This window comes from Pan paniscus, chromosome 12 (genome assembly GCF_029289425.2).
Source record: "Pan paniscus chromosome 12, NHGRI_mPanPan1-v2.0_pri, whole genome shotgun sequence".
Classification (NCBI taxonomy): Eukaryota; Metazoa; Chordata; class Mammalia; order Primates; family Hominidae; genus Pan; species Pan paniscus.
Window position 1 is genome coordinate 29,909,732 of NC_073261.2, and position 25,861 is coordinate 29,935,592.

At 44.4% G+C, this 25,861-nt stretch overlaps 1 protein-coding gene across 11 annotated transcripts in view; it reads right to left on the reverse strand.

Annotated features, from left to right (window-relative positions):
• INPP4A (inositol polyphosphate-4-phosphatase type I A) overlaps window positions 1–25,861 on the reverse strand; it is a 146,111-nt gene that overhangs the window by 55,939 nt on the left and 64,311 nt on the right. For all 11 annotated transcript variants that reach the window (XM_055107620.2, XM_055107617.2, XM_055107618.2 and 8 more), the window contains 4 exons: window positions 16,005–16,066; window positions 14,876–15,084; window positions 14,299–14,343; window positions 1,550–1,668 (listed from right to left, as the gene is read on the reverse strand). In XM_055107620.2, the coding sequence (XP_054963595.1) occupies window positions 1,550–1,668; window positions 14,299–14,343; window positions 14,876–14,981 (270 nt within the window). In that variant the 5' untranslated portion in view covers window positions 14,982–15,084; window positions 16,005–16,066. The remainder of the gene's footprint in view (window positions 1–1,549; window positions 1,669–14,298; window positions 14,344–14,875; window positions 15,085–16,004; window positions 16,067–25,861) is intronic.

Consider the following 25,861-nt stretch of genomic DNA (forward strand, 5'->3'; position numbering starts at 1 on the left):
GTGGTCAAGCTGACTGGACAGCTCCACCTGGGTGGGCTGCTGGGGCCTCAAACAACTCATCTCTCCCTCCACCCGCCCTTGGCGAAGGCCACCTCTGACTCCCTTTCCAAGCAGGCTAAAAGCCCGGGCATTCACTTTGGTGCCTTCTTCTCTGTTGTTCTCAACCATCCAGTGATCATGAACTCCCCTTGCAAGGTCCACCTTCAAAGTCTCTGTCATACGCTCCTTTCTTTCCACTCCCTCCAACTCTCACTCCCCCAAATGCCTGTCCTATACAAGTTAGGACATCTGGTCAGGTGACTCCCCTGCACAGAAGCCTACACTGGCTCACTACCATCTGCTGATAAACTCCACGGCCTTCAAGGCTTTCTTTCCTTGCTCTCCTACTTGTGCCTTTCACACACTGACCAGGATACAGTTAGACCCCAAACCTGCATGATCCTTCCCTGTGGTCACACATTTGCATAGCCACAACAGAACTTTGGCGTGCTCTTCATGTGGAGTCCCCCGACTGGCTACCTGGGCATCACTTGGGAGCTTGTAAGAAATGCAGTCTTGGGCCCTACCCCAGACATACTGAAGTAGAATTTCATGAAGCCCCACCCTAGGAAGCCTGCTCTGACTCTCACAGCCAGATAGGATCCCAGCCTCCTGGTGCTCTCCTCACCTTCCTACTCCAATGCTTCCCATACTCTGCTGTGCACAGGGGTAGCCATATTCATTTCTGCCTCCCCACCCACCAGCTGGTCAATTCCTCAGGGCAGGGACTGTGCCCTGGTGGGCTCTGTATCATTCACAGTGCCTGGCACTATGCTAGATGTGTAGGTAGCACTCGACAACTGCTTAGAAAGCAGAATTGTTGACGTGAACTTGGAAATAAGTTTCTAAGCGACTGAAAGGGTGGGCTAGCTTCCAAAATGCACAACTGGTGAAGAAGAAGAAATGCAGTTTAAGTTTGATAATTCTTCACTTTACAAATAAAACTCTGCAGAATCTCATGCCACCAACTCCTACACTTAGTGTTATGTAATGTGCTTGATGATCTAAAAGGATCATCCATAAATGTTTATCCATAAATGTTTATCATGTAACTTAGTGGGAAAAGTTAACATGTGACACAAAACTCAAAAGGCTGTAAAAACAAAAACCAACAAAAATAGGGGTATGTCTGGACAAGAGGGTGGTAAATAGTTAATACTCTTCTAAGCTTTGATTAATGAGCACCACTCTTGCAAAGTAGCAGCCAATTGGAGGTGACAAGAAGGAATTAGGTCTTACCTCTTACAAGGCAATGAAGCTTACAGGATCATTGTTCCAAAACAAGCTGCCAACAGTTAATCAATAACTGTAAAGGATATGGCAATATAAATGCCACCCAGATGAGTAAATGTGATGAAAAATATCAATGTACTGAAAACCCATGGGAAAATAGCAACAACTCACGTAAATACAGCTTCAGCTACAGATGCACAAGTAACTGAACATCAGGACAAGAGACACCACTAGAGCATGTCCCACAGCCCCTCAGAGAGAGACCACCAGCACCCACCTCAATGATCTCCGTCTGTGCATGCTTCGTCCAGAATGCCTGAGGAGGGGTGGTGACACTCACCGCAACAAAACTATTTGGCTTTCGATCTAGCGATGGAGTATGCAGCTCACTGCAAGCTACAGAATCAACATGGGAAAGAAATGAATCCTTTAAAACCAGACTCTCATTAGTTCTCTGTTCCAAACACATTCAAAGAAAGCACAAAGAGTAAATGACATTCAAAGAGATGAGACGATCACATCGTCAGTTGTCACAGGGAAGTGATTTTTTAAATTTGAAACAATCTCTTTTCACGCCCCCTCCCCGCCACCCTCCAAGACAGCAACGTCATAACTTCAGTGAAAGGCTGCGCTGACGGGGGCTTCCCATGTCCATGGAGTGGAACACAAAGCCAGAAATCTCATATAGGTCCAACCCTTCAAGTCCGACCTCGGTAACTATTCCAACTCTAACCAATTGAGTGAAGGAGCCACAGAGTCTATGAAATCTAAGACAGAGCTACCCATGCTTGCATCCTGTGACTGCTGTGGCTGACTCTGAGCATATGGTGCCCCACGTGTCTTGGCAGGTGGATGGATGGATGCTGGAAGAAAATTAGAATTCTATGGCAAAGTAAACAAAGCTCTTTTTTTTTTTTAAGTGAGCCATTGTTCATTTACAGTCAATGATAAACCACATATATGACAATGGTCTCACAGATTATAATGGAGCTGAAAAATTCCTATTGCCTAGGGATGTCATAGCCATCCTAACGTCCCAGCACAAACACATTACCTTTTCTATGTTTAGACACACAAATACTTACCATTGTGTTACAATTGCCTATAATATTTAGTACAGTCGCTGTCCAGGTTGGTAGCCTAGGAATAACAGGCTATACATGTAGCCTAGGTGCCTAGGAAGCTGTGCCATCTGGGATCCTGTTAGTACACTCTATCATGTTCACACAAGGATGAAATCACCTAATGACACATTTGACAGAACATAGCCCCACCATTAAGTGACACACGACTATACTTAATGCCACCAAACTGTATACTTAAAAATGGTTAAAATAATACATTTTATGTACATTTTATCGCAATTTTAAAATAAAATAGAAAAAACGTATTAACTCCAATTTAAAAATATGTTATTGTGTCCACAACAGGTGAGACAAATGCACAGGAAATTCAGGGAGAGGAGGAGTGATGGGATGAAGGAAGACACTAATAAAAATGAAAGAAAGAACAGGGAGAAAAAAGGAGAGATTAAAAGACTGAAAAATACAAAGAGGGAAGGAGGAGATATGAATTTGGAAGGGTGGGGGAGAGCAATACCTTGGCATGTTTTGAGGAGAGTTTAGCTGGGAAGATATCTTTGTCATGTTCATTGAGAGTAAGTTACTGGCTATCTCCATCCTTTGAAAGGACCTGTGGTGATCTATCTAACCACTGTTCACAGCTCGATCTGCTCTTTTGGGTTCTAATTACACTTTTTCTGACATTAAGATTGCCATATCAGGTCTCTCTTTTGTTAGCATACACATTTGTGTGTGTGTGTGTGTGTTTCTATAGTTGCTATTAATGCAGCTATAACCCAGATGTTTACCCCAAATCTTATGTCTTTGAATTTTCAATGCTTTCTCTATTGGTGAACGTCCATCTGGAACCATCAGCCTTCTACTGAGGAACATCTCTTAGCACTGTTTATACTGTAAGTGTGGTGTTGACATTCTTTCAGCTTTTAAGGTTTGAAAATGTCTTTATTCCACCTTACTTCTTGAAGGAAATGTTCTCTAAGTAGTCATTTTCTCTAAGCCCTTTAAATATATTGTGTCTAGGCCTCTGTTTTTTCTGTTATGAAGTCAGCGGTTGGTCTAGTTGTTGCTACTTTAAGTGTTGTGTTTTCTGGTAGCTTTTATAATTTTCCCACTGAGTATGGCTTTCAGTAGTTTTATTATGATGTGCCTAGGTACATTTGTTTTTATTTGTTCTGCGAATTGTTGTATTACTTTGGGAGAAATGCTCAACTATAAATATTGCTTCTGACCCTTTTCTGTGCTCCTTCTTAAAGATACAAAATAAATGTAACATTAGACCTCTCACTATGCTGTTTTACTCTCCTCTGATTTTTTTTTCCATTATTTTTATTGCTGGCTTCATTTTGTAAATTTGCTTCTTGAAATTTTTCTTTTAATTCTAGAATATCTATTTGGTTCTTTTTATGGTTTCTAGTTCTCTGAAAATGGTCAATAATGTCCTTATTCTTCTTTACCTAGTGTTATGACTGAATGTTTGTGTCCCCCTAAAGTTTCTTTAAGTAGGTCTGTCCTCTGACACAAACCCCAAAATTTATGTGTTGAAATCTTATATCCCAATGTGATGGTATTAGGGGTGGGGCCTTTCAGAGGTGATTAAGTCATGAAGGTAGAGTCTTCATGAATGGGATGAGTGCCTTTAAAAGAAGAGACACAAGAGCTTGCTTCCTCTGCTCTGCTCTCTGCCATGTGAGAACACAGCAAGACGACGTCCATCTGCAAACCAGGAAGCTGGCCCCCATCAGACAACAGATATCCTAGCATCTTTATCTTGCACTTCTCAGGTTCCAGAACTGTGAGCAATAAATTTCTATTTTTTAAGTCACCCAGTCTACAATATTCTGCTATAGCAGCCCCTATTAACTAAGACATATAGTCAATAACAGTTATTTTAGTGTCTGTCTCTTAACTCTAATATATACAGCCCCTTTGGGTTTATTTCTATGTTTATTGTTTCTGTTCATATTTCTTATCTCCTCATGTTTCTGAGAATTCATGATTTTATGCTGAACACTATATTTTAAGAATTGCTTGTAGAAATTATTTGAGGTCTAGGATGGTGCTTTCTCCAGACAAGATTTGTAACTACTTCTGCAAGGTTCTAAGGAGCACTAGCACTCTAAAATATTTTCATTTACTTTCAGAAACTTAATGAACCTATGAACACCTGCTTCTGGTTCCCTTACTCTAGAGGTTTAGATTTAGCCTTTTGGATTCTAGATCAAAGTGAGAGGGGTTTCAACAAGTATCCTTCCCCTAACGGACCCTAGAAAGCAATCCCTGTCACTTCTCACTGAGACACTGTCTAAAGCACTAAGTGTCTTTAGACACTTAGTGTCTAATCCATCTAATCCTTTCTCTTGGCCTTTCTCTTGGGAACCACTGTAAGCCCTCAAGGGAATAAGTGAGCCTCTGCTCTCAGATTCTTTATTGTCCTATCAGTTCTCTGGTAGCATGGACCAGGTAGTTCAGATTTTTTTTTTTCACTTTTTCTAGTTGTCCTTATGGTAGATTTGATGTTTGTTATTTATCTAGAAAAAGATTTTCTTTCTCCTTAGAATTTGTTAGTCTCATAAGGAGATGCCTGGCAGCTGGAATATTCTTGAGTCTTAAGTCCATTCTTCCCTCTGGAAAGAATTCTTCTGTTGCTTCTGGCTTGCTGCTACTCCTCTTTCCAGCTCTCTCTCTGCTTCTAGGTCTCCTATCAATCAAATACTAGAACTACCAAATCTGTCATATCTCTTCATTAACAATCTCTCTTTCTTGTTATTTTGTACTTGAACTGTGAGATGGTTCCTTCATTTACCTTCACAGATTTAATAAGAGTTTTCAGCAGCGTTGCTTTGATTTTTACTACGTTTCTTTTAAGATATGATTCACATATCATAAAGTTCACCCTCTTAAAGTACACAATTCTGTATTTTTTGTCTTTTTTGTTTTTTATTTTGAGATGGAGTCTCACTCTGTTGCCCAGGCTGGAGTGCAGTGGCGCGATCTCAGCTCACTGCAAGCTCTGCCTCCCGGGTTCACGCCATTCTCCTGCCTCAGCCTCCCGAGTAGCTGGGACTACAGGCGCCCACCACCACGCCCAGCTAATTTTTTGTATTTTTTTAGTAGAGACAGGGTTTCACCGTTTAGCCAGGATGGTCTGGATCTCCTGACCTCGTGATCCACCTGCCTCGGCCTCCAAAGTGCTGGGATTACAGGCATGAGCTATTGTGCCCAGCCCAATTCTGTGGTTTTTTAAAGACATTCAGAGTTGTGCAACCATCACCACAAATTCCTTAACATTCGCATCAATCCAAAAACAACAAACCAAACCCATTACCCCCATTCACTGGTCCCCCAAGAAACCACTAATCTACTTTCTATCTATATAGATTTGTCTAGTCCATATATTTCATATAAGTGGAATCATACAATAGGTGGCTTTTTGTATCTGGCTTCTTCAATTAGCACATTATAAAGGTTCATCCATACTCTAGCAAATATCTGTACTTCATTCCTTTTTATTGATAACATTCAATTGTATAAACACACCACATATTGTTTATTCATTTTTGAAAGATACTTTTGATGAATAGAAATTTTTTTTTTTTTTTTTTTTTTTTGAGACAGTCTCGCTCTGTTGCCCAGGCTGGAGTGCAGTGGTGCGATCTCGGCTCACCGCAAGCTCCGCCTCCCGGGTTCACGCCATTCTCCTGCCTCAGCCTCCCGAGTAGCTGGGACTACAGGCGCCTGCCACCACACCCAGCTAATTTTTTTTGTATTTTTAGTAGAGATGGGTTTCACTGTGTTAGCCAGGATGGTCTCGATCTCCTGACCTTGTGATCTGCCTGCCTCGGCCTCCCAAAGTGCTGGGATTACAAGCGTGAGCCACTGCGCCTGGCCAAATAGAAAATTCTTGGTTGTCTTTTTCTTTCAGCAGTTTGAATACATCACCCTACCACCTTCCTGACCTCCGTGGTTTCTGATGAGAAATTAGCTGTTACTCTTATTGATGATCCCTTATACATGATAAGTCACTCCTTTCTTGCTATTTTAAAGATTCTGTCTTTGGCTTTCAATGATTTGAGTATGATGTATCAAGTGTGGATCTCTTTGAGTTTATCCTATGTGGAGTTCATTGGGCTTCCTGGATATGTAGATTCATGTTTTCCATCAAACATGGGATGTTTTTGGTCATGATTTATTCAAACATTTTTATCTCCCCCCTTCTCAATTTACTCTTCTTCTGGAACTCCTATTATATGTATATTGGTGCACTTGATTGTGTCCCACAGGTCTCTGAGGCTCTGTTCATTTTTCTTCATTCTTTTTTCCTTTCTGTTCCTCAGACTGGATAATCTCAATTGACCTGTCTTCAAGTTTGCTGATTCTTTCTTCTGCCTTCTCAAACCTACAGTTGAGCCTCTCTTAATGAATTTTTCATTTCAATTATTATAATTTTGAACTCCAGAATTTGTATTTAGATATCTTTATAGTTTCTATCTCTTCAAGTCTCTATTTGGTGAGACACTGTTCTCACACTTTCCTCAGTTCTTTAGACATAGTCTCCTTCAGTTATTTGAACATACTTAAAATAGCTGATTTAAAAATCTTTGTCTACTAAGTTAAACATTTGTGCCTCCTAGGGATGGTTTCTACTGACTGTATGGGTTTTTTCCATCTGTGTATGAGCCATACTTTCTTTTTTGCAACATCTCATAACTTCTTGTTGAAAACTAGACATTTTAAATAATATAATGTGAGATCTCTGGAATTAGATTCTCTCCCTTCCCCAAGCTTTGTTGTTGCTGCTCTTTTGTGTGGCTGTTTCTTCAGTGCCTTTTCTGATCTAATTCTGTAAAGTAATACTCTTTGTCATGTGTGGCCACTGAAGTGACTGCTTCATTAGGTTAGTAGTCGGATAATGGTTGGACAGATATTTCCTTAAATACCAGAATCACAGACCTTTGCTGTAGCTAAGAGTCCCTGTGTGTATACTGGGGTGCATTTTCAATGTTCAGGAAGGCAGTTTATAACTCTGTCTTAGCCTTCATTTGCCACTTGCATAGAACCTCAGGGTCAATCTCAGGTAATTGTTTAGGGCCTTTTCACGTCTCCTGAGTATGCACACAGCTCTGGACATGTGCACAGCCCTTCACTGGCCTTTGAGGTTCCTAGGAATATGAAAGAGCTTTTCAAATCTCCCTGTGAATATCTCATTCCCCAGCTTTCCCTTTTAAGGTTTTTTTGGTTAGCTTTTTGTTTGCTCCAACTGTTACTACTACCTCTGGCAGCTGCAATGTTAAAAAATGGACAGTGATTGTTTTTGACAAACATTCTCAGGGAAAAAGCTGTTGTCACTGATTCTGAGTTAAGCCAAATAAAGGCAGGTACAGGATGTGGGGTTTTCCAGGGAACTGCCAGACAGGCCAAATAATGATAACTCTCTAAGAAAGGGGCTTTTTGTAGGATCTCCAACCCCATTCTGTCCCCTTCAGGGACTTTTAGGCTATTGATTTTCACTATAACATCAAAGATGTTGCCTTTAAAGTCTACTTGGAGCTAGAGAGAGGACGATAGCAACAGGGCAAGTTAAAACATCATAAAGCTCTCTAACTAAGAACCCATTTGATATGATTTGGATGTTTTGTCCCCTCCAAATCTCATGCTGAAAGGTAATCCCCAGTATTGGAGGTAGGGCCTGGTGGAAGGTATTTGGATAATGGGGGACAAATCCCTCATGAATGACTTAGTGCCATCCCCTTGGTGATGAGTGAGTTCTAGCTCTGAGTTTACACAAGACCTGTTGTTTAAGTGTGTGGCACCTCCTCCCTCTCTCGCTTAATCCTTCTCTCATCATGTAAGATGCTCGCTCCCGCTTTTCCTTCTGCCATAAATAAAAGCTCCCTGAGGGCTCACCAGAAGCTGAGAAGATGCTGGTGCCATGCTTGTATAGCCTGCAGAACTATGAGCCAATTAAACTTCTTTTCTTTATAAATTACTCAGTCTCAGGTATTTCTTTATAGAACTGCAAGAACAGACTAATACACCATTTTTCTTAAATAAGTGCTACCCAGAGTGCTGTAAGCCTCTGTTAATTTTCAGAGTTCTGAACCAATTGATTTTGACCATTTTTGCCAGTATACTCATTGCCTTTATAGAAAAGAAGATTTTTGGAAGTCTTCACTCTGCCATATCTGCCCTCATCATTCTTATTTTTAAATGTCAACTAGTGGTTTAAAATTAATAAACTGATTTTTATTTCCAAAAATTAATTTTGGTTCTCTGTAATATCTTCTCATGTAGCTTCATGAACCTTCATTATTTATTGGATACAATAAAATACAAAGAGCTTAGGTTTTTCTGTTCAATGAGCTTTAACAATCATAAACACCCATGTAAGCACCATCAAAACAAGATAGCACAACTTTTTCATCAGACTAGAAAGTTCCCTCTTGTACAAATCTCCTAGTTTTGCAAGCATTTTCTGATTTCCATCACTATTCTTTTGTCTGTTCTTGAATTTCATACAAATGGAATGTTTTCGAGACATCTGTGTTGTTACATGTATTGATAATTCATTCTTTTTTAAAAAATGAGTCATATTCCATTGTACAATTTATTTATTCTACTGTTAATAGACATTTGGGTTGTTTTCCGTTTTGAACTATTAAATAAAGATGACATAAATGTTGTTGTTCATGTCTTTTTGTGAACACTTTTTCATTTCTTCTGCATAATTACATACAAGTAAAATATATTTAACTTTATAAGAAACCAACAATTTTCCAATGTGTTTGTATCATTTTCCACTCCCACCAGCAATATACGAAAGTTCCAGTTGGGTAGAGTGTTTTGTTTTGTTGTTGTTGTTGTTGTTAATTTTACCCATTCTAATAGATGTGTTTTAATTTGCGGTTACATGATGACTTATGCTGTTAAGCATCATTTTAACATGCGCTTATTGTTCATTTGTATAACTTATTTTGTCTAGTGTCTGCTCAAGTCTTTTGCTCATCTTAAAAATTTGGTTGTTTACTATTTATTTGTCCTTTGTGAAGTATACATGTTGTGAATATTTTTTTCCAGTTTGTGGTTCATCTATTCATTTTCTCAGTGATGTCTCTTATGGACAGCAATTTTTTATTTTGATGAAATTCAATGTATCTTTTTTAAATTTTAGGGAGTGGTAGGCAGAGAAGCCCCTCCCTGACAAAAAGTACCTATGTCCTAATCCTCAGAAACTATTAATAGATTACATTACATGGCAAAAGGGACTTTGATGTGATTAAGTGATCTTCAGATGGATTATGCAGATGGGCTCAATCTATCACAGGAGCCCTTAAAAATAGAAGAGGAAGGGCTTAGGGTGAATCATAAAGATATAACAATGGAAGAAGAGGCAGGAGAGATTCCAAGCATGGAAGGCACTAGACCTGCCACTGCCAGCTTTGAAGATGGAGGAAGAGGACTGTAAGCCCACAAGAGGAATGTGAGTGGCCTCTATGAGCTGGGAATGGGCCTTAACTGATAGCTAGCAAAAAAATGGAGTCCTAAAATTTAAAACCACTAGCAACTGAATTCTGCCAACAACGTGAATGAGCAAGGAAATAGATAGGAAATAGGCCCCAGAGGCCTTCTAAATAAATCCAGCCCTGCTAACACTGATTTTGGTGTTGTGAGACTCTAAGCAAAGACCCAGTGAGCACACTGGATTTCTAATCTAAGGGAACTGTAAGATAATACATTTATATTGCTTTAACATGCTAAATTTCTGGTAATTTGTTATGGCAGCAGTAGCAAACTAAAACAAACAGTGCTTTTTGTGCTCTGTCCAAATCTCTGCCTACCCTGAGTTTGAAAGTTCTCCTATTTTTCTTCTAGAGGCTTCAAGGTGTTATTACTATTTTAAGTTCTCTTTTGTTTCTTCTATTATGTCTGCCTGGACAGGAATTCCCTAATTTGATTGATCTACTTGTCTCTTCTTTAAGTTACAAAGTACCCTAAAATCACCTGTGGCCTCTCTCTACCTGCCCTTTTATCAGGTGTGAGTTTTCTTGACACCTATGCAAGGTAGGAATATTCAGGTCTTTCAGGCAGTAATGATGGCAGACAGACTTAAGGTACAGCAGGTGGCCAAAGGCTGGGAAGACTGAGATTACTTTAAGGGTTGATGGTCCCATGGCCACCTTCAGAACATGCCTTCGTACAAGGGACAATCTCTCCTGGCCTCCTCCCCCAACCCAGCCTATCTAAATTTCAACCAGGGTTTGATTCCTGGCTCAAGTTCCATAGCTTCCATTAAGTTTTCTCTGAGCAGCCTGCAGGCTCACTTACGTCATTCATTTGGCATATTTCCATAGAAACCACACACCTCTGATATGTAAGCCTTGTCTCTCCAACCTGATCATCTGTAATCCCAGCTGAATAAACACTAAATAAATGCTGTTGAGGTAAACTGCATATATTTGATTCAACAATGCTATATTCAAGAGTATATCCTAAGGAAATAATCAGCAAAATGTATGAAAGATCTATGTATGAATACGTTCACTGTGATAGTGTTTATAATGGCAGATTGGGAAGAACCTGAATGTCCAGCAGTAGGAGGCTGGCTAAAATAAGTATGGCACAGCTCTATTAGAGACTCTATGAAGGCATTTAAAATGATCAAGCAGATCCCATATATATTAAAAAAGGTATTTTGCCACATGAAAAAAGAATGTCAAGAGCACTAGGATGACATGTTTGGAAATAATTCCATACTTCCACAACAAAAAATCATTCAAAATCTCCATATAGTACTCTGTGAGGGTCAAACATATATATTTGGAAGGATATATACCAAAGTGATAACTGACTACCTCTCTGCAACATTTTCTGTATTGAAGGTTTTACAATGAACATACTTTTTTAAAAATTTAAAGTTTTATTTTAAAAGTCAACACATTTGTCCATTCAATAATCCAGCTCCCACTCCTCGCTTTTTAAAAAACTGGGGTGGCCAGGCGCGGTGGCTCACGCCTGTAATCCCAGCACTTTGGGAGGCCGAGGCGGGCAGATCACGAGGTCAGGAGATCGAGACCATCCTGGCTAACACAGTGAAACCCCGTCTCTACTAAAAATACAAAAAATTAGCTGGGTGTGGTGGTGGGTGCCTGTAGTCCCAACTACTCGGGAGGCTGAGGCAGGAGAATGGCATGAACCCAGAAGGCGGAGCTTGCAGTGAGCCGAGATTGTGCCACTGCACTCCAGCCTGGGAGACAGAGAGAGACTCCGTCTCAAAAAAAAAAAACAAAAAACAAACAAAACAAAACAAAAAAAAACTGGGGTAAAATTCACTTTATATAAAATTAATCCTTACTTTTTAAAGCAGTTTCTTCCTCCATGTGCCCAATTAACATGACTATATTACTGTTTTTCGTTCACCAGATTCAGAAATGTCCTGATTTATAGGCGGATGAGGATTTTTAACTCAATTATACCAACTGTCATTCTCTCTCCATATGCAATCATTTTAGCTCAATTTTTGTTAAATCCACATTGTCATGATGAAAGTTAAGCACATATTACTCATTAAGAACCATGTGGGATTCCTTCCACTTCTCTCTTGTGATGACCCTGTTTCCTGGATCCCATGACTTCTCTGCTCAGTGTGGTCCCTCTTTAGGATGAGAACACATCCTCCACTAGCTTCCGGAGAAAGAATGCAGGGGAAGTAAATTTTTGCTGTACAACTCTGTGCAGCTGAAACAAGTTTCTTCCTACCCTCACATTTGACTGATAGTCTGGTTGGGCAGAGAATTCTGGGTTGAAAATATAATTAAAGGTGTTGTCTCACTGTCTTCAAGTTTCCAATGTCACTGAGACATTCCATGTCCGTTTTATTCCTGATCCTTGGGTATGACCTGTTTTTTTTTTTTCTTTCTGGAGGTTTTCAGGATCTTCATTTTATTCCCTGTGATCTGAAATTTCACCACAATACACCTTGTTATGGGTCTCTTTCAGCATTGCGCTGGGCCTTGGTAGACATTTTTAACCTACAGACACATTCTTCAGTTCTCGGAGATTTCCTCTTTCTTTGCATTTCCTCCCTTAACATTCTCTTCTGTTTTTTCTTCTAAATATCGGACCTTCTGGATTCACTCTCAAAATTTCCATTTCTATTTCTTACCCATTTTCTACTTTGTTTTTAAAATCTTACTTTCTGGAAGAATTCCTTGACTAACTTCCAAACTTCATAGAATTTTTTAAATTTTGTCTATCATATTTTAAACTTCTAAGATTGTTCTTGTTCTTCAATTGTTCTTTTTATCTTTATAGTGTCCTGGTTTTGTTTTATAGATATACTATCTTTTCTTGAGTATACAAATTATAATTTCTTTCTTTTTTTTTTTTTTTTTTTGAGACAGAGTCTCGCTCTGTTGCCCAGGCTAGAGTGTAATGGTGCAATCTCGGCTCACTGCAACCTCCGCCTCCTGGCTTCAAGCGATTCCCCTGCTTCAGCCTCCCGAGTAGCTGGGATTACAGGCACCCACCATCATGCCTGGCTAATTTTTGTATTTTTGTAGACACAGGGTTTCACCATGTTGGCCAGGCTGGTCTTGAACTCCTGACCTCAGGTGATCCGCCCACCTTGGCCTCCCAAACTGCTGGGATTACAGGATTGAGCCACCATGCCTGGCCAATATAAATTATTATTTCTTTAAAACTTTCTGCAATGTCTCTGTTTCTTCCAAATTCTATTTTTTGTTTCTTTTTTATTACTATTTTTTAGAGACAGGGTATCCCTCTGTGGCCCAATCATAACTCACTGCAGTCTCAAACTCCTAGGCTCAAGGGCTCCTTCCACCTCAGCCTCCTTAGTAGCTGGCAATACAGGCATGTGCCACTACAGCCAGGTAAGTTTTTTTTTTTCTTTTTTAGAAACAGGGTCTTGCTATGTTGCCCAGGCTGATCTCAAACTCCTGGCCTCAAGCAATCCTCCTGGCTTAGCCTCTCAAAGTGCTAGGATTACAGGTGTGAGCTACTGTACCCGGCCAGTAGTGTACTTACACTTTTATGGGTTTTGCAATTTGTCCAAGTCTTTTGGGGCTGGGGGGTGCTTAACCACCTTGATCTTCTTTGTCTCTCAAACAAGCAGTAGCATCCTCACGTAGCACAGGAGGAAACTGTTCCAGCAAGGTCGAGTGGCAGGCTCAAGGCCATGTGGTTAGCCTGGCATGGTCAGGGCTGGAATCCAGGTCATCTGACTCCCCAGGAGGTGCCTCTTTTATGTCACACCACCTCTTGGACATTGGTGCCAGGCCACCAACTAATGTTGACCAAGGAATGGGAAAAGGGGAGAGGAGCGCTGGGTAGCATTGGGCTCTGATGGAGAGGCGTCTCAGGCCTCCTGGGTAAGCACAGTGATGCCACGTATCGCTGACCCCAGACTCAGCACATTCTGATCCACTTTTTAGTATATTCTTATCTGATCCTGAGAAAGAGAGCATGCAGGTGCCAATGCTGCCTTTTATACAATAGGGAACTGAGGGCTAGAGAGCGAAACTCAGCCAACACAAGGCCTTGCAGCCAGGGGCAACAAAGCTGAACTCTATGCCCAGTTTCCCCAACCCCTCCTTCCCTTTCCCCCATTGGGGTGGGGGTGGGAAGGGTCTCTGTTGGCAGCTCTAGGTGGGCTCACCTCCCTGTCCCCAGCCACCTGTGGAGAGCATACCCCCAAGGGGGCGGGCCCCATGTTGAGGAGACAGGAGCCTGTGGGCACGGAGGCTCCAAGGTGCCTTCCCATCCACAGAAGTTCACAACTGTGAGGGCTCCGTCTTCTCAGAAACACTGCAGCAGTGGTGGCAGCAGCAGCAAGCTCTCTGAGACAAGCCCATGCACTGGTGGTAGTGTTTTTGTTTTCATTTTTAAGTAAAATATTTTTTAAAACAAAAAAAAAATGAAAGATACCTACCTAAGCTAAATTCTAAAATGGGCTCATCTGGGTCTTGTATATTTCCTGAATAGAAAAGAAATGACAGAAAAATCACCCTTAATAAACTTTTCTCTGTTTTCAGATTAAATGCACAAATAACCCTCTACTTCCCCCCAACAACAACAAAAACTGCCATGCAAGACAATTTCTTTATTTTAAAAATATTTTGTTTTTGAGATTGCTAAGAAGTCCCTGACCCCACAACCAAACCCCTGCTCCTCCTCAGATCTACACATCCACAACAGGGAGGGCTTTTACCATGGCCTGGGCATGTGCCAGCAAAACACTTGGACATTCCCACACTACCCTGGTGGTGCCCCTTCCACCAAACTGGAAAACTAATGTAGTCAGGCTCCAGCAGAAGCGGTTCACAGGAAGAGGGCTGATGTCCCCCTTCCCTATTTCCTGGTTCAACCAGAAGGATGCCAAACCAGGGTACCCTGTAGTCTAGGGTAGTCATGGGGAATCATTGGGTACCTGCCAGCACTGCTGCAGTGTGGAGCCCAGGTGCTGTGAGCTCATACCTGGAGCCCGGTGCAGGCCCTGTGAGGCTCACCTGCCAGAGAGAGGCCCAGCATGTCTGCCGCCACGTCGATGGTGGAAGCCCGCTGCATTGCACGGGCCCTGGCACCATGGCGAGGGCTGTGCTCTCTTGCTGTCATGATGTCATTGGTGATGATGTGCTTCTTGATCCTCGGTCAGACCACGCCTGATTACCCGGGAAGTGCTGGCACCAAGCCCTAGTCCACTAAAGTGGCAGTAGCCCTGAGAAAAGGAGCACTTGTAAGAAACCATGGGGATGGTGATGGAGAGAAATCATGCTCTCATTTAGAAAGAACGTGACCTACCAGGGGCGAGGTACAGTGACAGGGTTCCCCAGCATGTGAGGAACCGGGGTGGACTGTCCGCTGCTCCCTGCCCCTTCTGGTCACTTCTTCCTCCCCACTCCCCAACACAGGGTGTCCATGGGATCCCTTGAGGATGTCCTGTCCTCTTCAACGGAGATATGCCACAGTGAATGATGGTTTTCATATAATTATAAAATATGGCTTTTGAGATTTTCTTGTTCTCTTTATTATGCTCTTCTGTTGGCAAGTCTCTTAGAACCTTTAAATATTTAAATCAATTCACCACAACCTCTGTGAGAAGGGTAAGAGCTGCAGAAGAGTCTGCTGTCCACGGGCCACATACAGGTGGCAAAACACTAGTGAGACAAAGCTCACAACTCTAACCTGCTGGCTTTCTTCCCAGAGCTGCATAAACTTCACGTGTGTCTGGGTCTCAGGCTTTCCTTCCCGCAAAGCATGTAATCTGGGCCTAAGCGAAGTGGAGGGTGCTGTGCTATGGAAAGGGAGGGCTCTGGGTAAAACACTGCCACAGGCTGAGTCAGACGCTTCACATGGCTCAGAGCTCCAGAGCTCACACTCTGCTCTCAGAACTAGATTAAGCAGCGAGAAGGTGTTTCAGGTTTTTACAACCCTATATGCTACAACTCCTGCTGTCTCTAGAAAGAACCAACCTTTACAAGTTAAGATAATTAGACTGAGCAATAAGCCTAGTTTAAAACACTCTCTCAGAGGTCTTCATATTTCCAGAGACAGCCCTGATCTTCTCAAAGGGTGTCCACACCCTGTGCCTGAAGGACCTGGGCTCCTGTCCTTGGGTTAATTCACCAAACAACTTACTGGACATGTTTGCTCTCGGACCATGTGGCATTTCTTCATAGAAGCATGTCCAAATCCATCATCTAAAAATAAGAAAGCGAAAACTTAACAAGCTGGTCAAACATGAAGTTTCTGAGAGACTGCAATGCCTAGAAACGTGGAGGCCAAGAGCTACTCCATGTTTGTTTGAGCTCCACACCCCAATCCAACCTTCTGGCTCAAAAATACAAGTTTTGCTCAAACCCAAAATAAATGAGAAAGAGAAAGCACATATTCCTCTCCCCTGCAGGGCTGATCTGCTGGGGGAGTCTGGGCCTGTCCTAAAGAGCCAGGTGAGCAGCTGGGTGTGGTTTAGGGAGATGAGAATGTGAGACCAGTTTCCCCACTCACAAACTGTAGGCCCTGGGAGAAGCTGCAGGGCCCTCTTAAGGCCCTGCCCTTCAGGATGGATGGGCTGCACCCATCTCATGGGGCTGCAATGAAAACCAAATGTGCGTGAACAGGAGAGGGCTCTGCAAACTCCACTGAGTTCCCACAATGCTGCTGCTGCTGGGCCCACAGGCCCCACTCAGTCCCAGCACCACAGGGGCTGTTTGGCAGGCCACAGGGCAGGGCTCAGCTCATGAGCCATCCCTCTCAAAGCACCAGGGTCGGGGAATCAGATGACCGCAAGAGCAGAGTGCTTAGCCCAGGGCTGACTCAGTTTCTCTCGCAGGCTATGCTCCTATCCCTCCCACTAGGGGTGCCCAGGGACCTTCAGTCTGGGCATCTCTGCAGACACGGCAGTGGCCTGGTGGGGGAGCCACAATAAAAATCACCAAGGGGAAGATTTGCTGGTTAACGTCAAAAGGCACACAAGTGAAGCAATGTACAATTTGACTGGTAAAACAGGAAAGTGCTTACAGTACTAATATCTGCTTTTTACAGTAATGGTTGTACACATTAACAAAAAACTCACCAAAATGCAAGTGGCAAAAGGTAGGAATTTATAAATGAGGAACACACGTGGTAAACATTTTGAAAAAGTGACCAAACTCATTAAGTAACGCAATGCTAAATATGCTTTCCTTCACCTAAATTCGTCCTCCAAAAGAGTTTTGTTTGTTCTTTAATGAGAATACACATTGCTGGAGGACCTGGGGGAAGCTGTCTAGGACTCTCCTATATTGTTACTCCATCTTAGAGTAGTTCAAACATTCAGAAAGCCATCTGGCATTAATTATCAAAATTTGTAAATGATAACAAAACTCTTGCCAATAGCATAGAACATGGAAAAGACTACTGGGTAAAAATGCTTATTGCAGCATTACTTATAATAATAAAGCAATCCAAATGCCCAGCTATAGGTAAGAAAAGAATGTTCTGGAACATCCATAAGACACACTATTATCTGGCTATCAAAATGATCATAATAAAGCCAACAGACACAGGAGAAGTTCTTCAACCCCATTAGTCATCAGGGAAATGCAAACTGAACCCATGAGATACCTCTGCACAAGCACTGGAATAGCAAAAATGACAAAAGACCAACAATACCAAGTGTTGATGAGGACGTGGAGTAACTGGAAGTGATACTACTGGTAGAGCGTAAATAGTCACCCGCGCTGGAAAACTGGCCGTCTCTACTTAAGTTGAACATACACCTACCCTGTGACCTGGCATACAACTCAGAGGGGGAGCTGCTAACAGAAACACACGCTTATGCTCACCAAAAGCCTGTAGAGGTTTAAAGCAGCAACGTTCACAGTAGTAAGATACCAGAGAAAACCTAAATGTTCGTCAACAGTAGAACAGATGAAACAATGGGATGAGTCTCAGAAACAATGTCAAGGGGAAAAGTTAAGACCATTCTAGGCAAATCCATTCATAGGAAGTTCAAGCACAGGCCAAACGAATCTGTGGCATCCAGAGTATGGAGAGTGGTATCCTGAAGGGGTGGGTACTGACTGGGGAGGGTGAGAGGGCTTCCGGGACTCTGGAAATGATCTGGGTGCAGGTTACACAGAGACTTTACTGTGTGAAATTCACTGAGCTGTACACAGGTGATTTTTATACCCCAATACAAAGTGCATACAAGACAACATAGCATTAAAAAAAAAAAAACACTTACGTGAGTTCTGCATCATGTGTTTTTAAAGAAATAGCCCACCTTTGCTCTGTTTGCAGCCATTTAAAGAGGTACTGTACAGAGGGGACAGCCAGCAGGCGGCTGCATCAAGATGACAGCCATGCTGGGGGTGTGATCATGGGGAACTGTCTTCCTCCTTCTCTAACGGCCATACTCTTGTGTCACTGAAGATTGCACCCCATGCTGGCCAGAGGCAGGGCAGCACCCCAGGCATGACTTCAGCTCGAAGAAGAGGCTCTTCCCTTTTGAACCTTTTCCCAGTGTGTCTAAAGCATTCCATTGCCTGCCTTGCTGCCCTGCTCAGCCTGTTAGTGAAGGTGTCGGTCACCCCCTTCACTTGTGACAGTGGAGACAGGCCACCTAACAGAGGGACACATCTGTACCCCAACATCCTGCCAGCCCTGGGGAAGCTCCGAAACTCACCCATGCCTACCCCTTTCCACCTCTCCCTGCAGGGTTCCTGCCCACCCCACCAGCCTGCTCTGCCCTTAGGAGGGTGGTTTATATCCTAGGCATCATGAGGTTTCCAGAGACAGAAATGCTTAAAGGGGTACATCTACAGACTAATTTTACACTTGAGAGAGTTCACAGGTCACAGAAACTTTTAGGTCAAAAAGACCTTAGAAGCACTTCATAGTTATTTGGGGACATTTAATTAGAATCTGCAATTTAAGTCATCAAGGCCCAGAACGCAAAGCTAATTTGCACAGCTGAACTCGATTTCTCTTCTTGGTCTCATTAATATAAGGTAATTCACCAAGGATTCGTATATTCCCAAGGTCCTTGTTTTTCCTCCCAGCTCCATTTGAAGACCAGAGTTCATTAGGAGGAAAAACTGCACTTAAGCAGAAGAGGAGACAGAATGTGTGGGAGCTGTCTAGGGGGCTGGAATTTTTTCTTGGGGTCAAGAAAAAAGAAGCAATAACCCATGAAGTGAGCAGCTCCCATTCCTCACTCTGCACACACACGTGACCCCTCTGACAAGAGGCGGCAGGCCATCAAGTGGACAGTAAACCCTGAGGTTCTATCCCACTTCCCATGATGTCCCTTCCAGCCATGGGGGGCAGGGAAAGGGGTGGTGGAGAGGGCACTGGCAGGATGGGAGGGGTGTTAGGATTCACACAGGACTAGTGAGGTGGCAAGGCCTTCAGCAGCAGTCCTGGGAAAGGTTTGCCAGAGGCCTAGCGGGAGTACTGCAGGTCCCTCCACCTCAGGAACCTCTCAGGCTCCCCGGAGCTGGAGTTGAGGGGTGAGGATTAACACATCAGAGCTCCACTTTTGCTTATTCATTGGGGTTCTTCTAAGAATAATTTTTAGAAGGAGTTGCACGGATGAGGTCACGGATGCTCAGAGTGATTTTTTTCAAGGTCACATGGAGATGAAATATGAACTATCGTTATCAACCCAAAGAAAAAGCCCAAGTGCAATGGGGGCCCCTCTCCCTGCCCCACCCACCGGATCCCGTCCTACCCCACCCCCGTCCTACCCCACCACAGCCTATTGCTGTCACTGTGGCCGCAAATGGGCTGAGAAGCTTCACTGTGCCTCTGCTCTCCAAACACAGGCAGCACAAGAGAGAAAGTAAAATGAAAGGCTGGCATGAAGCTGAGCATGAGTCAGCAGCCCCTAAGAAAGAGGCTACTTTACAGGGGCAGAAAGAGGAAAGGACTTAACTCTCAGAAACCCCAAATCCAGGACAGCTAAAATCACAGATCAGTGAGGTGTCACACCATTCACTGGCACTGAAAGTTACTATTAATAATAACCTCAGAAAGACAAATATCACCTTCCTGCAGACAGACAGGAAGGATACTGCAAAGGATGCGGATGAACCTCCAGCTGGAAGAGGTGCACAGAGCAAGGCATGTGGGAAGGGCGTGGAGCTGCCCTGCCCGCCCTATGTGCCACTCCCCGGGAACCTCTGCATGCTCAGCTATCCAAAAGCTCCCAGAACTCAGTCCTTTGGAGTTTTGGGGTTTTGTACTTTTTTTTTTTTCCAGCTTTTAGAGAGAGGGTCTTGTTCTGTCTCCCAGGCTGGAGTGCAATGACATCAGGCTTATTGTTGCCTCAAACTCCTGGGCTCAAGCCATCCACCCATCTTAGCCTCCTGAGTAGCTGGGACCACACGCGTGTGCCACCACATCTGGATAATTACTAATTTTTTAAAATTAGAGATGGGGTCTCACTATGTTGCCCAGGCTGGTCTCAAACTCCTGACTTCAAGCAATCCTCCCACCTTGACCTCCCAAAGTGGTGGGATTACAGGTGTGAGCCATAACACCTGGCCTCCTTTTGGGTCTTTAATGAAAGCTTCATTATAGACATAATTAACTAAATCACTGGCCATTGATTTACCAGCTCAACCTTCAGCCTCTCTCCCCTCCCCAGAGGTGGGAGGGTGGAAGACTGTAAATTCCAGCCCTCTAATCATGGGATTGGTTACCCTGGCAACCAGCCAAATCCTAAATTTAAGAGCCCCCAGCCACCAGTCACCTCATTAGCATACAAAGATACTCTTACCGCTCCAGAGATTCTAAGAATACCTCAGGAAAAGAGGGAGGTAGACCAAATATATATTTCACAATACCACACCCCCTCTCTAACTCCAGGTGGGGCTCAGAACACCCTGAACACATCCCCTGAGCCTCCCCTACTCCCAATATTCCCTAGGCTAGGCTTGGACCTCACCACTCTGGAGACTCCATGGTGTGAGATGACTTTAATGTAAAGATGATGGGTTCACTGAAGTGGCTCTACTAAAGCTGTTAATCCAACCTAGAAAGAAAATGTGACCCACTCTCTACCACAGTGTTCCAGACCAGCCTCCGTTTCCATGGGTCCCCTAGGGCCAGATGGAAACTCAATCTACCCAGGGATCTACTCAGACCTTGTCTACACCTAACAGGGGTCCTGGGACCCTTGGGGGCTTCAGGGCCACCAATTCTTGAAGCCCAGCAAATAAGAGAACAACGGGCACCTAGGAGGGCTTTCTATGACATGGCACAAACATGGGGATGGGCACAGGGTAAGTAAAATGCAGCCACTGATGACACACACTGAATGGGCCAGAGCCAGAATGGCTGCGGTGACAGGGAGGGGCAGCAGGGACAAGGCAAGGCCAACAGAGAGAACAGGAGCAGTAACTCCAGAATGGCCAAGCCCAAGGTGACCAGCAAACTGGAGGCTCCACTCCAAAGACAAGGCAGCACTGGCCTGTGTGCAGGCTTGCCACAACAGCTCACATTCTGCTCCCAAGCATCCGCTCAGGTCTGTCACCAGCCAAGGTACGTGCTACATACAGCAAAGACCAGGAAGGCCTGCTTCCAAGTATTCCAGAGCAACAGCCAATGGCAGCAGAAACTTCCTCTGGTTTATATTTGGAATGAGTGAGTAAGTGAGTGAGTGAGTGAGTGAATGAATGAATGTCTCTACATAACCAATGAGAAAGTTAAGTGCTATGAATCAACTTTTAATGCAAAGCAAATGATAAAACAGGTATGAGAAGAAGAGCGTGTGACCATGAGATGAGAACACACCAAAACTCATTCTTCCTTAAATATGGCCAACTTGAGGGGGCCGCCCAGGAAGAAGAGGATGTTGAACACTGGAGAAAACTGCCATCTGATGTCAAGTGGGAAGGGGTTGTGGGGTTGGCAGGGGTCATAAAAGCAGAAGGACTGATTCTGGGAGGCGATGCAGGAGGAGTGGGGCCTACGATACAGCAGTTGGGGTCCTTGATTCTAATTTGCCCACTTTGGAGACTACTCCAACCCTGGGTGTCCTTCCCCATCCTACGGTGCAAGGGAATAGTGGAAGCAAGCAGGCCTTCCATTTTTTTTTCTTTCAAACAAAAGCCATCTGCTTAGGAAAGATCTTAACCTTTTAAACGAAGTCAAATATGCTTCTCTAGCATAAAATACAAAAACAAAAAATGCTGCCTCAAAGGCCCAGGTATTAACTAGGATGGAAAGGCCACATGCTGCAGGAACACGGACAAGGTGGAGGGGACCTGGGAGGGGTCTCAGGAAGGCCTTCCTCATGCCTCTCGGGGCTCTGGCTCCAAGCCCACCAGGCCCCCAGCACCCTGGTCCACAAAAGGCTCTTGATATAGTTTGAATGTGTTCTCCAAAGTTCCTGTGTTGAAAACTTAATTGTCATTCTAACAGTAGTGGGAGGCAGGGCATTTAAGAGGTGATTAGGACACGAGGACTCTGTCCTCATGAATGGATTAATGCTGTTTCTGTAGGAGTGAGGGGAGTGGATTCCCGATAAATCGGGAGTTTAGCCCGATTTCCTCTCCGTCTCTCATGCTGGCTTCCACCTTCCACTCTTCCACCATGGGAAGACCCTCACCAGATGCGGGCACCATGCTCCTGGACTTCCCAGCCTCCAGACTGTAAGAAATAAGTTGCTTTTCTTTACAAACTACCCAGGCTGTGGTATGTTGTTGGAGTAGCAGAAAATGGATTAAGACAGGTGTCAACACCTGCCCTTCCGCAGACTAAACCCTTGGATCAACCTGTGAGGCCCAGAGTGGGGCCTCAGGAATCCACCCACTTGCTCAGCTAATCCCACTTCAGATCCCTCCTCCCCCATAGGTGAAAGAGCTGCTGAGCTTCTCTCAGCCTCAGTTTCTGTATAACGGAAATAACACTGGTCTCACCAGGACACACTAAGGAGCAAGCACATATGTGAAGAAACACAGAAAACATCCGCATAGAGCGCAGTACATGGGCTGTCAGCCATGTGAGGTTGTCACCTTGGCATGTGAGGTTCTCACCTTGGCTTTTCCTAACCTCCCCTGAGGCTGGCCCCCACAGCGCTTGTACTGGAGCCATCTGTGAGCCTGGAAGCCCTTTCTCTACAGCTAAGTCTATGTGAGTTTTACCCAACTTTCCTACCTTCTCCAGTTCCTCCAACCGGAACTTTTCACCAAGGTCCACGGTACTTTGCTTGCGCTACAGTTTATAATCACCAAAAATTAGGCCCAAAGGTTGCTATTGAAAAGGAACATGAGAGCACAGGCCTGTTCCTTGAAGCAATATGGCTTGGTGGCATGGGGGAGGGGAGCCCAGGCAACGGCATCAGACCTGGTGAGCCGCTGTGAAGCATGTGACCTTCCACAGGGTCCCATCTCTGTGCATCAGTTTCCTCGCCTGTCAAATGAAGTTACGACTACTGTTGGAAGGAATTCAGAGTCTCCCAATCAGAGGGGTGTGAGTGGACCCTGGACTCCTAGGGAAGTGAGGTGGGTGCTCTGTCCCTCCAGGATAGACATCCATGTTCTGAGGGGGCAGCATCATGGTCCTCTTGTACTGAAGAGGTCTGCTTCCTCCTCCCCTCAGAGCTGGGGCCCAGCCCTCTCCCACCTCCCACCTCCCAGCTCTCTATACCTGCACAGGGCAGGAGAGGGTCACTGTGAGTAAAGCTCTGACTCAAAGGACACTTAACACCCAAGCATGCTGCAAAACATCCATCCAACGCTGCTAGGGCTTAAATACAGGAAAGTAATGTGCTTTGGAAAAATCAAGCACAGGGGCCCAGTAATCCCAGCACTTTGGGAGGCCAAGGCGGGCAGATCACAAGGTCAGGAGATCGAGACCATCTTGGCCAACATGGTGAAACCCCTTTCTACTAAAAATACAAAAAATTAGCTGGGCGTGGTGGCACGTGCCTGTAGTCCCAGCTACTTGGGAGGCTGAGGCAGAAGAATCGCTTTAACCTGGGAGGTGGAGGTTGCAGTGAGCCCAGATCGCACTACTGCACTCCAGCCTGGGCAACAAAGCGAGACTCCATCTCAAAAAAAAAAAAATTAAATCAAGCACAGGAAGAGAAGTAACATGCTGGCAATGCGTATCCCTTCTCACCTGCAGACACAAATGACCTGACTTAGGGCCCCCGAGCTTGTGCTCACTGAGAGATGTTCATTTATCTCTGGCTTCCCATTTCCCAAGCCCTACTGTCTGCCAGTGATGATGGACAGGCAGCAATGGCGATGAGTTAACTTCATTTACTTAACTGACATGCCTCATTAGTTTAATAAATATGCTTACTACTATAATACAGGGCCTGAACCAGAATACAAATGCACATCCCAGACTCCAATGGAGGGAGTCAGTCACTGTGCTACAGTCTGAATGTGTTCCCCAGAATTCCTATGTTGAAATGTAGCCATCAATGTGATAGTATTAAGAAGCGGGGCCTTTGGGAGGTGATTAGACCCTGAGGGCTCTGGCCTCATAGGTGGGATTAGTGCTGTACAAAAGGGCTGGAGGGAACTAGGTAGGCCCTTTTTGCCCTTCACCTTTTGTCATGTGAGGACATGGCAAGAAGGCCCTCAGCAGACCCTAAATGCCAGCGCCTTCCCAACATCCACAGGTCTAAGAAGTACATTTCTGCTGTTTACCAGTCTCAGTTATTTTGTTATAGCAGCCTGAACTGACTGAGATACCTTGGATAGGGACATGGATATCCCTGTAAACAAGAGGGCAGAGGAGGATGCTCCAGGAGCAGAACAAGCCCAGACCGTTCCAGCCTTCCTCTTTCACCTCACCAGCCCCTCAAGGTTTCCCATCTCAGTAGATGGAGTTCTGTCCTTCCACTTGCTCCAGGCAAGAAATAACATCCTGGCCTCCTCCTCCTCTCACATCCCACATCCAATCCATTGACAACTCTATTAGCTCTATCTTCCCCATAAGTACGACTTCAACTCCCTTAGTACCCCAACTCCCATACCCTGGGAATTTGACCAGCGTCCCTCCCACAGTCCTCACAGTCTGTCTCCAACAGCAATGACGGGGCCTGTGAACCTCCTAGCAGTGTCTTCATCCTGCTCCTGCCCTGGCCTCTTTGCTGTTTAGACTTTTATCTGGTGTGGCCTTTGCATCAGCCACCCTCTCTGGGACTGCCCTTCCTCAGATAACAAGGCAGGCAATTCCCTCACTTCTTTTATGTCCTTCTTGGTTCCCAGCTTCTCCTGGAGGTCTTTGGGACAGCCCAGTTTACAACTGCAGCTCAGCTCCTTGTGGTTCACCCATATACCATGAACATTCAGGGGATTTTCTGTAAGAAGCAGTTTGAAAATAAGTTGCCTGAAAAAAGTGCTTTAAAATGTTTGTGCTGAGCAAAACAGGTGCTCACAATCTGGGAGATGAGTGAGATGTGTCAATAATCACAAGCGCAATGTCTGGGAGGTGCCAGGAGCAGTCTGGGGTGGGCGGGGATCTGCCGACTGCCTTCCACACCACACACTTCAGCCACTCTTTCTTCAGCACCTCCAATTTCTTGCTTCTGCACCTCATGCTATTTCTTCTCTGTAAACTGGCAATCTCTTTAACACAGCAGTCCCCAACCTTTTTGACACCAGGGACTGGTTTTGTGGAAGACAATTTTGGGGGGCTGGTCAAGGGGAGTGGTTTCGCGACAAAACTGTTCCACCTCAGATCATCAGGCATTAGTTAGATTCTCATAAGGAGCACGCAACCCAGATCCCTCACATACGCAGTTCACAACAGGGTTTGCGCTCCTACGAGAATCTAATGCCACCGCTGATTGACAAGAAGTGGAGCTCAGGCAGTAATGCCTGCCACTCGCCTCCTGCTGTGCAGCCCAGTTCCTAACAGGCCACAGGCCAGTACTGGTCTGCAGCCCGGGGACTGTGGACTCCTGCTTTAACAAACAGTTGAGGGTCTATTATGGAGCAGGCCTTAGGGATACAAAGATGATAAGAGGCTTGGTCCAGAGCTACATC